Source organism: Protopterus annectens, chromosome 11.part0 (genome assembly GCF_019279795.1).
Source record: "Protopterus annectens isolate FY-2018-M chromosome 11.part0, PAN1.0, whole genome shotgun sequence".
NCBI lineage: Eukaryota > Metazoa > Chordata > Ceratodontiformes > Protopteridae > Protopterus > Protopterus annectens.
This window is the reverse complement of record NC_056745.1, coordinates 703,653,699-703,669,108: the sequence shown is the minus strand read 5'-3', so window position 1 is coordinate 703,669,108 and position 15,410 is coordinate 703,653,699. Positions and strand designations below refer to the sequence as shown.

Genomic DNA, 15,410 nt, shown 5'->3' with positions numbered 1-15,410 from the left:
CATCTCTATGCTGTAATTATATTTGTCTGGTTTTGGGGTCCTAGGGGCCCTTGAACATTGGCAATCTTGGCTCCTGAGAGACAGCTCACTATCAGTTTTGTCCAGCCTCATGAATGTAGAATGTAATACATTTCTATTTGTGCTTGAGGACTACTGCGGTGTAATTTATCTAATTGGTGACTTTCAGCTCTTTTTGTTACTAATCAGTGTTGCAGCGTTTATACTCCGCCTTGAACCTACTAGTCCACTGGGACTTGGGCAAGAATATTTTTCATTCCTCAGCATATGATAATTTACTGGGGATATGTGCAGACTGTGGTTTTGGTGACTGATGCTCACAGAATGCGTTTGTGAGATTGTGGCTTGCAGTATGGCTAGGTTCTTACACCTCAATCAAATGGACAGTGACCAGTTAAGTCATTATCTGTGAGCATCACGTAATTCTTACATTGCCTGAGTATACTAACTGCTATGAGCTTGGCAAAAGATGGTAGAGTAGCTTGCAGACATTCCTTTCTGACCAGGGGTGTGAGGTATGTCAGAGAAGGATAAGAGAATATAATAGTCTTTCAGCTCCTGGAGTAAAGTACTCATTCAAGAAAAACAGTAGACACAGATTAATTAAGGACTGAGCACTAAGTTAATAGTACACCATCAATATTTTAGTCTTGCTAAGCTATATGGCCAGTTTGGTTGGCAAATAAGAGAAGATAATAGCACTTTGAATTCTAGATAGGAAATTGATTTGAGGTAAAATAAATTTAGATAAAAAATTATGTTCAAGCATCAAAACAAGGTAGGCCACAAACAATCTGGTCTGATCTGGCTATAAGATCAGCTTTAGATATGCTATACTGCTGCTCCATTCTATGGTTTATACAGCTTTAACTAGAAGCTGAATTTAACCAAGGTTCCTAAGAACTTAAAACTGAAGGTGCGAGGGTCTGTCAATTACAGATTTGTGCTGTGTTGTGCTAAATAATGTCCATCCCTCAGAAACAGGACAAAATTATTCCCTACCAGGTGTCTGCATCTGTCGAATACAGCTTTGTGCGGTGCTGCGCTGAGCTTCACCACCCACTGTTGAGCAGAAAAGATAAAGTAAAAGAACCAAAATGAAAGCAGCTAGAAATCCAGTCAGTAAAGTCATCCCATCAGAAAAAGCAATATATTATTTCCAGCCAGTTAAAAAAATCACTACTGTTCTTAGCAGGTTTATACCTTGACTAGAATATCAACTGCAACTGTAAGTTAATGTAAGATTAGACTTGTAAGTGCAAAACAATGGGGGTGGGGGGCAACATAGAAAAAAAACACTTTGTTTAGCAATACAAGGATGCTGACTAATGAATTAACAAAAGAGAACACTCAGGGTAACAACATTATTTATTTATTTTATTTTACATTTGTTTACCAGGAGAGTCTGACTGGGCATAAAACCCTTTTTCAGCAGAGGCCCAAGGAGAAAAGCTCCATTGTTATTAAACTATTTTGTTAGTAGAAAGAAAACTGTATAATACAATAAAGAAAAAAATAGTAACAAACATTCACAATGGTAAAATGACTAGAACAGAATAAACTGGTCAAGTGGGAGACAAGACCAATAATCTTGTATAACAATGCTTCTAGAAGACAGTTCTTACAGTAGTACTAGGTAGTGACATTGTACACAATAAGAGTGCAATTACGATACTTAGTCTTATATACAGGTAGCATAGCAAACTGAAGACTTAAAATCTGGCAGATATTAAAAGTGAGAGAAAAAAACAACATAAGGTATTCATATGGCTTAAATTCAATGCTCATTACATATGCAATTAAAATTTTAAAATCAGCTAGTTCCATGGTTTGGGCTACCCATGTCCAGTACATGTACAAGTCCAGGAATTGGTGAGGTGGGCTTTAATGTGATGCTTGAAGTTTTTTAAGCTAGTTATAGTTCTAATTTCAAGTAGTAAGACATTCCACAGTTTACCAATGTAGTAGGAATCTAGAGAGTCACCAGATCTATTTTTACTCCTGGTTACTTCAATTAGAGCTTTATTAGTGGATCTTAGTGGATAGGTACTTATATGGGGATTGAGGAGGCCTTGTAGAGCTGGGTGTTTTATCGGGTTTATAGTACATTTGGTGGGTGGCAGAGAGTTGTGTGAGAATTAGTTGGTGGGGTAGTTCTAACCAAGATAGTTGTCTTATGGCCTTACAATGATGGGTTCTAGAAAGACAGCTAGTGGCAAATTTAGCTATCTTATTATAGCAGGCATCCAGCTGGCTTAAGTCTGATTTGGAGAGGTTGGTAAGGATGGGTGAGGCGTATAGTAAAGTTGACAGAAGATGAGTTCTGGCTGTGGTTATTCTGGTGTTTGTGGTTAGGTAGTTTTTGCATCTGTATAAGGTACCTATTTTTGTGTACTTAAAATCTCAGCTTTGGCCAGCTAACAACTTGGTTATATTCAACTGGACGTATAAGAGAATTTAAGTACCTTTATCTGTACTTTTTAAAAAAAATATATAGTATTTAATTTGATTTAAGCTGTGTATGAAGGAGTGTTGAAGGAATACTGAAGTTATTCTGCTCTTCAGTAACAAACTGAAGCTAGTGTTGGCTGAATTTTGTTATTTGCTAGTAATTACAGGTGTGGGGGTAGCCACATTCTTTGATTTCCTGTCCTTGCATATTTAACTGCTGTATTGTGAAATAATTCCTGCTTTAAAATCTCAGCTTTGGCCAGCTAACAACTTGGTTATATTCAACTCACAGTATAAGAGAATTTAAGTACCTTTATCTTTACTTTTAAAAAAAAAAAAAATACAGTATTTAATTTGATTTAAGCTGTGTATGAAGGAGTGTTGAAGGAATACTGAAGTTATTCTGCTCTTCAGTAACAAACTGAAGCTAGTGTTGGCTGAATTTTGTTATTTGCTAGTAATTACAGGTGTGGGGGTAGCCACATTCTTTGATTTCCTGTCCTTGCATATTTAACTGCTGTATTGTGAAATAATTCCTGCTTTAAAATCTCAGCTTTGGCCAGCTAACAACTTGGTTATATTCAACTGGACGTATAAGAGAATTTAAGTACCTTTATCTTTACTTTTTAAAAAAAAAAAAATACAGTATTTAATTTGATTTAAGCTGTGTATGAAGGAGTGTTGAAGGAATACTGAAGTTATTCTGCTCTTCAGTAACAAACTGAAGCTAGTGTTGGCTGAATTTTGTTATTTGCTAGTAATTACAGGTGTGGGGGTAGCCACATTCTTTGATTTCCTGTCCTTGCATATTTAACTGCTGTATTGTGAAATAATTCCTGCTTTAAAATCTCAGCTTTGGCCAGCTAACAACTTGGTTATATTCAACTGGACAGAATTTAAGTACCTTTATCTGTACTTTAAAAAAAAAAAATACAGTATTTAATTTGATTTAAGCTGTGTATGAAGGAGTGTTGAAGGAATACTGAAGTATTCTTGCTCTTCAGTTCTTCCCCACCCACTCCCTTTTTTTTTGGTGTTAATCTTAGTGGCATTGAAACTGCCGCCCTCCTCCTGCCCTGCTCCTCATCTCATCATCTCACTCAACTGAGTGCAGTGAGATCATATTCTGATTTCGGGCACTCCTACTGTGTACAGAGAGAGCATCTGGGAAACAGAAAAAAAAAAAAAAAAATTTCCTTTCTTCTTTTCTTGTGTGGTAGAGACTATTTGTAGGCTTGAGCCCCCCCCTTCCTTCTGTGTTTGAGGGGTTCTTTTCTTTTTTTTTTTTTTTTTTTTTAGCCAGTTTTCTAGTTTCAGCACTTAAATCTGTTTCTTTGATCTCAGCACTTGTTCAGATAAAAAAAAAAAAAAAAAAATTTCATCTGCTTTCACTGTACTTGTGTTTCTACCTACTTCATTTTACTTTTGCATCATCTTAAAAATACTCAATTGTATTTATTACTGCTTGGTGTAACTCATTCTAAGCCTTTTGGTTTAAACACTTGGGCTTCGGACCAGTTAGTTGTTTTGCACTGAGAGGGTTTGTGGTCTGCACTGTTGTGGCAGAACAGGTAGCTTACATCCTTCTAGGTTGAGAACTGCTGATTGAGGGCTCAGTGCCTGTTATTCTAAAAGTGTATTAATTCTGGTTTAAGCACTTGGGCTGGTCTGCACTCTTGTGGGAGGAGAGGCTGGACTCTGCCCTTCTGAGCTGGGAATTTCTGGTTAAAGGCTTATAGTGCATGCATATCTGAACTGTTTTTTTACTGAAGTTGGCGCCTTGCTGTGTGGCATGGCATGGATTTGGGCCTGCTGGATCCACTAATCCAGACATTCTCTAAAGTATTCAATGGTATTTATTACTGCTTGGTTGTAACTTGATTAAAAGGTAGCTATATCTAAGTCTTTTGGATTAAGCACTTGGGCTTCAGACCAGTTGTTTTACATTAGGAAGGTTTGTGGCAAAGCACTGTGGTGGCAGGACAGGTAGCTTTCTTTCATCCCTTCTGAACTGGGCTGATGCTGCCCAGTGTCCAGTGTATTAGTTCTGGTTTAGCACTTGGGCTTCAGGCCAGGCCATTTTACATTAAAGGAGTAAGGTCTGGGTTAGGTCTTGGGAGAAGAGTCTGACCTGCCCTTCTGAGCTGGGAATTTCTGTTGGGGGGTTGTTTGGAGTGCCTGAATATTTCAATTGTATCAATTGTATCTACATCATCTTGTTTGCTCTAGATGGACTAGATCCAGGCCTGCTGAATCTAGCTTTGTTTATATGCTTGTTGTTTGTTTGCCTGTTATTTTGTGGATCAGTAGTGATATCTGCATTGCTTACTGTACTTATTTCCTTGTTCACTTGAAAGAAAGTTACTGTTTGTCATTTTTAGTTACTTGTAACACATTGCCTGTTACCTGGCACTTGCTCACTAAAGCAATTATATAAGTCAGCATTAAAAATTAAAGCACTACACCCCTCACTCCCCACTGGCCCTTGTTTTTCAATTAAGGATTTCCAATATTATTCTAGCATGTCCAAAGGTCAGTTGTCAATCTCCTCTCGTCCAGCTGGTGAATCTGGGAATCTTGAGGCAATGTTATAACTGCCTCATGTACACAGACAACCCTCTCCTCCTCCCACATAACACAAACACTTGCGAGAGATGCAGCTATTTAGCCAAACTGGAGGCTGAGCTCTCTCAACTCAGGACTGGCAAGACCAGACAGGAGGAGAAGGCAAACACACACCACAAAACCAGTTTCACATAATGCTACCACTCCACTGAATCAAACACATAAACACACAAAGACATACTGGCTCTGAGTAAAAATTTACCTAAACAGCAGAGGCCTCCAAAGCAGACACCCAAACAACTGCTACCTCAAGACACCCCACAAGCAACACATAAACCACAAAAGCAGTGTGCAAAGCAGTCACAGCCTTAAGGCCAAATACAACACCAACATACTTATCATAGGTGACTCCATAGTCAGACACACTGACGTCCCACTCACCAGGCTGAACAAGGAGAGGGTCACAGTAAGCTGCCTATCGGGTGCTAGAATCCGCCACATAACACAAGCACTCGGGTCACTCCAACGCAAGTACAAATATGACACAGTCATTGTCCATGCTGGTGTGAACGACCTGACTCCCTGGACTACATGAAAAGAGACATAGAGGAGCTCACTGATTATGTAGCCCAGGCAGGTATGACCCTAACCCTGAGCAGTATCCTTCCTTCACCAAGAATGATGCCACAATATAGAGACAAGATGATCAGCTTTAACAATTGGCTTATTGTCTGGTGTCATTCAAAGGGGATCCAGTGTCTGTCTGCCTGGGATGACATGCTTGACAAGCCACGCTGCTTTGCAAGGGGCTTGCACCTGTCACCCTTTGGGGATCGATATTGGCTAAGGCTCCCCATAGTGCCTTTTTAGGCAAGGCTCAAATTCTAAACCTACCACCCTAGAAAACAAAAATGGGAAGAAACTGAGGGTAATGCTGCTCAATGCCAGAAGTCTAAATCTCAAAATGCACGACTTGAGGCCCTTCTCAGTATGGAGAACATCGATGTCTGTGCTGTAACTGAAACCTGGTTCAAGGCTCCTGAGAGCACCCGGCACTATTAGGTTTTACCTCATATCATGCGTTCCGCCCCAACCGGACCACACCACAAAAGGAGGTGTATCCATATTCATAAAGGATACCCACACCTCCAGGTTGGTAAACCATCCAGGTACAACAAACAATACGCAAAACAGCTCTACAAATTGTAGCATGCTACAGGCCACCCTCTCAAACTCAGGAAACCCACACAGCCTTCCTGAAGACACTGGAGGGTATAAATGTATCTCCAAACACCATCATATTGGGTGACTTCAACTACCCGAATATAGACTGGGAACATTACTCAAGCCCTAACTTTCTAGCCCAACGGTTCCTGGAGTTCATAAATTAATGCCATGGAACAGCTAGTCACTGTTGAGGAGAAAATATACTAGATCTCATTGTCACAAACATGGGGACAAAATGCTCCACACGAAAGTATATCCCTCATTGGTGAGATCTGATCATAAACTAATCTCACTGGAAATCCACATCCACCCCAAACAAAAAGACCATAGTGAAGAACTTCTCTAAAGCAAACTTCACACTACTCAAGACTGGTGTGGTATCCTTCAAGGCCCCTGAGCCAGTGGAAACCACAACCCAAGCTGCGGAAGCCCTTACAAATGCCTTCTATGAACACCTCCAGGACTGCATGGATCAGGCAATCCCAAATAAAACCAAGACTCTTTCCACAAAGGGCAAACGTCCAGTCTGGTGGACCCCAGCCATTAACAAACTTTACAATAAGAGGAGAAAGCTATTACATGATAGAACAAAATCCATAAAAGGGAAGTCACCCTGATCATTATTAGTCACTCATAAAATCAACTAAGGCCAATTTTGAGAGAAAAATTGCCATGGATCAAAGGACAATCATAAGGCCTTTTCAGCTATGTTAGGAACCTGGGTGGAAACTCCCAGATATGCTCAGAATTAGTCCAAAATGATACAAAAATCACTGAACCCACAGACATTGCCAACATACTGGCAGACAGGTTCAGTGCAAACTTCACCCCCTCTCTAAAGGAGAGATAACTATCCCAGCCGAAAGTGTAGCCTCCCGGACATCTCAAATGCGCAGGTGAAAGCTGCTCTATCTAAAGCTAAAAACACAGCATCAATGGGACAAATGAGGAATTAAACCCACATAAGGCAGCTGTTTAATCTCAGCCTTACCACACCCCATAAGCTTAACAAGTCTAGTCTGCAAAGCTATGGAGAGGATCATAATGGAGCTCATAAACAAAGATATAGGGGTCTGGCAGACATTGGACCCTATCCAGTTTGGCTTTGGCAAGGGAAGATCATGCCTTTTGAACTTGGAACAGTCACCAAGGCCATTGATGAGGAAAGGCAGTCCATACAGCCTACCTTGACCTTGCAAAGGCTTTCGACACAATACCCCACTGGTGGTATTGTAAAAAAACCTTACCAAATGTAAACCCATATGTCACAAGATGGGGACAGAACCCACAGGGTTAGAGTTCCTATTGTTTGGCATCTACTTCTCAGAAGTACAGGCCAACATGGGAGGACTTGACAAAGTTTGCAGGCGACTGCAAACTGGATATCCTTCAGAAGGACTCACGGAAAACAGATAGCTGGTGCCAGAGCCATGGCCTGAAGTTAAGCGCCAAAAATGTATAGGTCATACCCTTCGGGAAAACAAGGTAACCCCAAGCTACCATATAGGTGGCAATCCACTAAGCACAGAAGAGGTTATCAGGGACCTGGGGACCCAGGTTGACAGTGGCCTTTGCTAAAGTGGTTAGAAAGACCTTCTACATTGCCCACCTGATCATGAAGGGATTCACATCCAGATCTAGTGAGGTCATTGTTCTTCACTTATCAGACCAATGATGGATGTATCTCACCCGACATCTGCAGCAATTGGAGAGACCCCAAAAGTTCCTCGACTCCAAAATTTGTCATATGCTGCCAGATTGAAGAAACTCCAGCTCTATTCAGTTCTTGAAGAGGTGACATGTGCCTGACATACAAGGCCATGTCCAACCCGAATTAATGACATGCCACCTCAAAAATCCAAATCCACACAAAACCACTAGAGCAAGCAACTTAAACCTTATATCACTTGCTGTGGAATAGAATCCCGGTCCATGTGAGGCAGAGCACCTCGCTGACTCTGTTCAAGAGAAATCTAGACCTGTGGATGGGAGATCGGAATCATCTCTGTCTCACTGCTGGACAGAGGCACAACAAACTAATGGGCACAGTATTTTTCATATAAATAAATGCCTTAGGGCAGATAGCCTAGTATAAACCTATGAACCTATGAACCTAAGTCAAACTTAAGATTTGGATCAATAACAACACTGAGAAGTTGGGTGGATGGTACTGGTTCAATCAAAGTTTTATTACTAGATGTGATGGTGAAGTAAGTGGATTGGGTTTTGAATTTAGTGGAGTGGAAGAGCATGGGTTTAGTTTTATTTGGGTTCAAGATTAATTGGGCATCTGCAAACCATGATTCAATAGCACTGAACAATTTTTGGGTTAAGTTCTGTAGTTCAGGTAGAGTTGGGGCAGAACATATGACAGTGGAGTCATCTGCATACTGTATAAGGGTGGCTAGAGTTGTAGCATTATGGAGATTATTTGTAAACAGGTTAAAAAGGAGGGGGCTGAGAAAAGACCCTTGAGGCATGCCCATAGTCACTGGTAGTAAGGGAGAAAGAGCTTAGTTCCACCATGCTGCTTGTTGCCGATCTATGAAGTAGTTCTGAAACCAGGCTAGAGTGGAGTAGCTTAGGTTCAGTTTGGACAAGGCAGTCAGCAGTTTGTTATGAGACACTGTATCTTTTGATAAGTCTAAAAAGATTGCTGATACTAGCTCACCTTTATTTCTAAGTTGACTGATGGTGTTAGTGAAGCTAATAACGGCTTTGGTAGCACTATGGTAGGGGTGAAAGACATGCTGAGTATTTGTAAGTAATTTATTGTCTAGGAGATGGTTAAGTATTTGGGTGTGAACACACCTTTCAAGGATTTTTGATAGAGGGGATAGGCTTGCTATAGGCCAATAGTTAGAGAAGTCGGTGAAGGGACCTCCTTTGTGTAGGGGTATGATTGTGAGCAATTTTCCAGAGAGTGGGGATGCTCTGTTAATCAAACAAACATCCAGGCTACTGCTACTGTAAAATGGGTAACATAAGCATTTTTCTTTACTGAAACTGTAATTCAATGTAAAAAGATGATAAAAAGGTGTAAGATTACAGGGAGAACACGTTGATAACTAGAGGGAGTTGCAATCTGACTGTATAAGAAGCAAATCTGGCAACATTAAACAAATACCACCATTTGTTTTCTTTGTTTCATCAACAGAAAAGCTGTAGAAGCTTTAACAGGATAAAACAAACCAGCTGAGCCTTCAGCTAGAGAAGTTCATCAATAAAAAAGTATTTCTGCAACCCACACATCCCTTATATATATAGTCTAACTCTGCAATTGCCAGCCATGGATGAAATAGAAAACTTAAAAAACTTTAATCACTGTTAGTGAACAAACAGAAAGTACACTGACAGTGATTTCCTATGGAAAATATGTTCAAGGAGTTACATAATGGGAAATACTAATCATCGACTTCAAAATTGTTCACATTTCACTCATCTAACTGTGAACTAACCACCTAGATTTAGCAGTTTCATTGTCAAGTAAATTAAGTGGTATTCAAAAGCAAAGTGTTTTATGTTAAGGGTTGGTGATACAAGGTATGAAACCAGGACCTGAAACTTCATCGGAAAGGGAAGACCAGCACAATGAAATGTGTTTTATGTGGTTACTAGGTGACTACTATGAAGACATCAATGTTTAATACCAAGATAAAAAAGAGTTTCTAGAAAAGCAAAGGAAAGTTACACCAAATATAGTACAAAAAAAAAAGAAATTGTAGAGTTTGCATGACTGAGGGAGAGCTGCTTTGACCCAAGAGCTAAGTATAAGGTAATGGGAAAGAAGAAGAAATTAAGATGGTGTGGTGAAAACAAACAGAAGTGAGTACAGTTAACATGAAGTCAAAAGATGTTGGTTTAAGTAATTCATTTGAAATCAGGACTGGAGACAAATATAGAAATGTATGCAACAGCTATCAATATTAATGGGTGAAGCTGCATGAAGACAGTGGATGTGTATGGCCAAGATCAGGTGATTCAGCAACTGATTTAGGAGGCAGAAATAAGAGAAAGTAACATGAACTCTAACCATGGTGCAGTGAGGTTCTACAGGCCAATCCAATCAGATGCTGGGAATATAATGCAAGGGAATAACAGACAGTCCTGTCAGACTATGGAAGAATAAAGCTAGAGGGATCACCCATGTCTTATTTGGTACCTTGTTCTGCATTAGAGGACAGTTCTCAGACACTCTGCTGTAATTAGGACAGGGAGGAGTTACAGGGTACACATCACTTATTCATAAACACAGTATCTTGTAACCATGACAAGGTTGCCAGACTTCCAAAATCACTGGTCGGGATAAGCAAACAAAAAAAAAAGAAAATAAAAGGTGAGATGAGCGACCAAAAAAGTCTGCATATATAGATGTACCTACTTTAACACAGTTAATTACCATAACGTCGACTTGAAGAACAAAGAGACGAAAAACACGAAACTTTACATTATCGAATATTCACATCATCGTAAGTTTTCAATGCATAAGTAAACACTTAGCCAACAGGAAATAAAAAAAATGAAGCAAATAAAACCCACCCAAATGAAGGGGGGGCTTCGTCCCCACACACTCCAACTAAATATACCAACTCTGAGATTGCACTATAGTGGAGAAAAGGGCAAAATTCACTATCTTGGCCAGCTGTCTCCTTTCGCAGTGAAAACTTATGATGATGTGAACGTTTGGTAATGTAAAGTGTTGTGGTTTCTGTCTCCCTGTTCTGCAAGCCAACATTATGGTAATTCACTGTTTTAAAGTAGATCCATACAGATAGATATTAAGGTATTGTGCATATGCATGTACACATAGATAAAGAAATGGACAGACAGAGATAAATCTTTATGTTGACTGTTCAAAATACAACCCATGTCTTCTTCCTTTGCATACTCCACTATCAGCTGTACATACTGTAACCTGCACCATGATCAACTCCCCTACCATAAATTATTCATATTTTTACAGTTAAGTTATTTTTCACTGCCATATTTGTACTAAGAATACATTATATTTTGCTTTCTGTAATGTCAGTGAGCAGCAAGAGAAAAGTGTATTGCACTGATTTATTTACAGATTTGAGCTATATTTGTTCAGGACTACTATATCCAAAAGAGAAAGAGACAGAGAGAGAGAAGAGGAAGTGATATCAATAATTAATTGGAAAGTAAAGTGAGCACAGACGTTGTCTGGGCATCTAAGACATAAACACATTTCCTTTCTCCAAGAATTTCGCTCTCTGAGTAATTATTTCCATACTTGTTAGTTTCTCTCCCTCTCTGGCATTGCTGTCCTGGTCAGCTTCTTCAGTGTACATCATGTTATGGGTGAAAGGATGGATATTATCTCAGTTATTACTTTATCATATATATGCAACACATATGTAGGAAACACATGTTAAGAGTTACTGCAAAAAAAGTCACATTATTATTGAAGGGTCTCAAACTTTACAGTAATTATTTATTTAACAATTTGATAACAGAATAAGTAAACTGCTGTGCTGACCCTTTTTCTACCACCCATGACCTATGCACAAAAGCACAATGCTAAGACAAAACATAAGCAACAAATGTTGGTAGTAGATAACACACATAAACTTAAACAGTAATAGTATATGCTATTACAGGTAGAGTTGTTCTCATTACTTCCATTTTAAGTGAAAGGGACAGTAATTTAACAAAGGCATTACAATGTTTCTAGCAATGCCCTCAAAATGTATTACAGGGAAGAAGTAGTAATAAAAGTAGCAATAATTAATTTCTACACTACTGGCAGGCTTGCATAATGCATATCATCATTGCAAGAAAAAGATATACACATATACATTTTTCAGTAGTCCTTAAGGAGTTTAAATTATTGCTTCTGAAAAAATGCATTACTTTTACATTATTCAAAAATACACGGTTTTCGTCAACGCTTAAATCATACTATAAGATAACTTAAGCAACTTATTTGTAATGTGATCCAAAAATGGTTAAGCCCTAAATGTTGAACACTGTGTAGTTCTTAAAAAGCTCAAGTCAGTGTACTTATCATACTAGTGGATGAATCACTCTTGATGGTTATGATCCTTGGCTACTCTTCAAGAAGTCTTGTTTTTCTGCCTTCTCCTTACTAAATCCAACAGTACACCAATGAACCATTGTTGTATCCTGAATGACTAAAAGTAATCCAACCCAATTACAACTTAAATAAGAAAACCATGAATATAAACAGACTCTTTTCACACTGTCACTACAAAACTTCCTATTTTTGACACTCAATAACACTCAGCTTTACAAAGCTGAGTGCTAACTGAAAGAGGAGGTACACTGGAACTCAGCAGAATGGGAAGGAGAATGTCATGTCTAGTTCATTTTATCTTCCCTCTTTTGACTGGATGGATTAGTTATTATAGTTTTCTTACCCTGTTAGTATTATCACGTTTCAAAAATGTTTGCTTTTCATTTTTTTACGATGTGTGGCGGATGAACAAGAGGCAGGTAATGTCAAACTGCATGGGGTGACATGGATGTGAGCAGTTAGAGTTTGGGGGTGTTGAGGCAGGAAGAGTTCACAAACTGCAGATTCTCCAGCGTGGCATATGACTGCCATATTGGTAGCTTGGTTGATCAGTTCATGTTGTCAAGTTGTCAGATTTCTAAAATCACTGGTTGGGACAAGTGACTAAGAAAAAGAAAAAAGGTTGGCACGAGTGACCAAAGTCAGGATTTGAACTCGGGACAGTGCCGCTCAAATTGGGATGTCTGACAACCCTGAAACACATTAAGAATATTTACTTCAAAACTGCTTTTCTTCCTTTGGTAGTTTTACTTAAATGTGCACTGTCAGGTTACTCGTTTTGTCAAGAGTAACAAGTATGCAGATGGAAACTACGGGACTCAAACCTAGGACAAAACATAATTTTTAACAACTTTATTTATTCATCACATTCCAGGACAAATCACCTTGATCAGTCATAGCCTAAACTCACTGTGCTGTCAGGCTGTCCCACATTCCTATTCCCTCTCTGGATTCTCCTAGAGACCAGAATCTCAGAACTGGATACAGTATTTCAGATAACACCTAACAACAGTGCTCTGCAATGACATGTTGCCTCATACTCTGCTGCCATTGGGGCAGAATGCAGTTTAAATTTCAAGTGCCTGAAACCTGAAACATTTAGAATTTTGCATATGGTAATATATTTAACAAGTTCTTTTTACCTGGATATTTATAATAGCTTTTGTTAAATCATATCCATTAAAGACTTACTTAAAGAATGTGGGGTTTACAAACAAGCACTGCTGGGTGCAAATAGGATAATTTTGGACATGTAAGATACCCTGATCCAAATCTGCATACTTCACAAACAGATACACCAACAGATATTCTGACCAGATTTTCACTGATGGTAGTTCTGGCAGTGTATGAAGTGATAAAATACACCATACAGTAGCAGTGCTTCCAAGAAAGAAATGAATTGAAAGTAAACTTGCCGTTCACACAACATTCCTATTAATCAGTTTACTGCAGAATTCAGCAAAAATGTTCCTGCTTTGCATATCGTCATGTTCTACCCATTTTTAAACAAAATCAAAGGCAGAAATACATATAAATGAAACAACTAACTCAGCACAGATGAAAAGGAGGCCTTCTCATTTTGAAAGGTGAAATCACTGCACATTACCTGAACAACAATATCATCAGATGCATCTCCCATGCTAAACATAACATCTGTCTACTATTCTCCTGTCATCCTCTGTCTAGTAGTGAATATGTGACCCTTGAAATTTAGTCCTGATTATTCAGTAGACTGAATCTGAAAGTTTAACATTTTGAATAATGTGCGCTCATTGACATTTCTTGTCCCACATTCTAAAAGACATTGCAGTTTAATTATGTTTATTCACCAGGATTAACAATCCCCCATCTCTAGTTTCAAAATATAATGATTAACACTGATGTGTTACAAAACATATTTTTTTGCAGGCAAAACTCTCAGACATGGTACCTCTACTCCCCTGGAGTGTAAATGATTCTGTGATCAGGTTAACCTCTGGCTACTGCAATGATAACTTGCACTAAGAATGCAGTGGCAGTGAAAGCAGGGCAATGCCCAGACAAGTGTACAGACATCCCCAAAGAGCCTGCATCATCTCAGAACGTGACAATGACAAATGTAGGGGAAGGGGCATCAAGTGATTACACATACATACATAAGTCACATTTCTCTCTCTCTCTCTTTTTGGAAATACCACTCAAAATGACTAATGTCCTTAAAACGAATAACATTTTCATTTTCTAGGTGTCTCTACACTATTGCAACTTTTGAAAATGACTGTAATTCATGGCACAGGTACCAAATGAGATGTAATGGGATTTAATTCTATCTGACATATCCACATGCATGGAAATACTACTTTCTTCTATTCAGTTCTGTATTCATTTTGTTAGTTTTGCCCATTATATTACAAAACACTTATTATAATAGTTAGTAGTGCTGTACTTTACAGACGTGATCAAATAATGTTTACGATAGACTTGAAAATGATTCGTAATTCCATTAATGCAGTAAAAATTGTACAAGTAATCTGATAAATTTTCTCAAGAACAATATTTTGAACATATGGAAACTTGTGAAATTATGCTTTTAAAATATAACTATTATCTCCGATACTTATTTAAAAGAGAAATCCAATCAGGTTTAACAGCACTAGAACCAGTCTGTGTTCTGGAAGTTCCAGCACTGAGATAACTGGTAGCAGAAGATCTGCCAGAGATATGAGATGTGCGAAGGGAGGGTCCTAATGGTTGAGTAATACTGGACCTTGGAATATGAACCTGAGATGCAGTAGCATCGTCACAGTACTTAATCAGGTACTCTGGATAAATCTGGTGCTTTTCAAAGATAACAAAGATAGATGGATTGGATTTACTGTCTACACAACTGTCATACAAATTGCTGGGTGTGCCATCTTTGGATGGAGGACGCAGATAATTTTCTGACCCTTTTGCAAACTGGCCCACCAACACTCGAGCTACAAACATGATCCTGGAGCTTGAACTTGAGCTGGAATATTTTTCAGAGTAAGAAGCATCCCTTGCAAAGTAACTTCCTGGAACAAAAAATAAAATGAATAATTTTTAGCATAACAGTTAAACATGCATGGAT

General features: G+C 38.8%; 1 protein-coding gene across 1 annotated transcript in view; it reads right to left on the bottom strand.

Moving 5' to 3' along the window:
* Positions 1-11,696: 11,696 nt before the first annotated feature.
* The window catches only part of LOC122815565 (protein mono-ADP-ribosyltransferase PARP12-like), an 882,722-nt gene continuing 879,008 nt past the window's right edge, over positions 11,697-15,410 (bottom strand). The window contains exon 12 of the mRNA XM_044088162.1: positions 11,697-15,354. Within this exon, the coding sequence (XP_043944097.1) occupies positions 14,903-15,354 (452 nt within the window). The 3' untranslated portion in view covers positions 11,697-14,902. The remainder of the gene's footprint in view (positions 15,355-15,410) is intronic.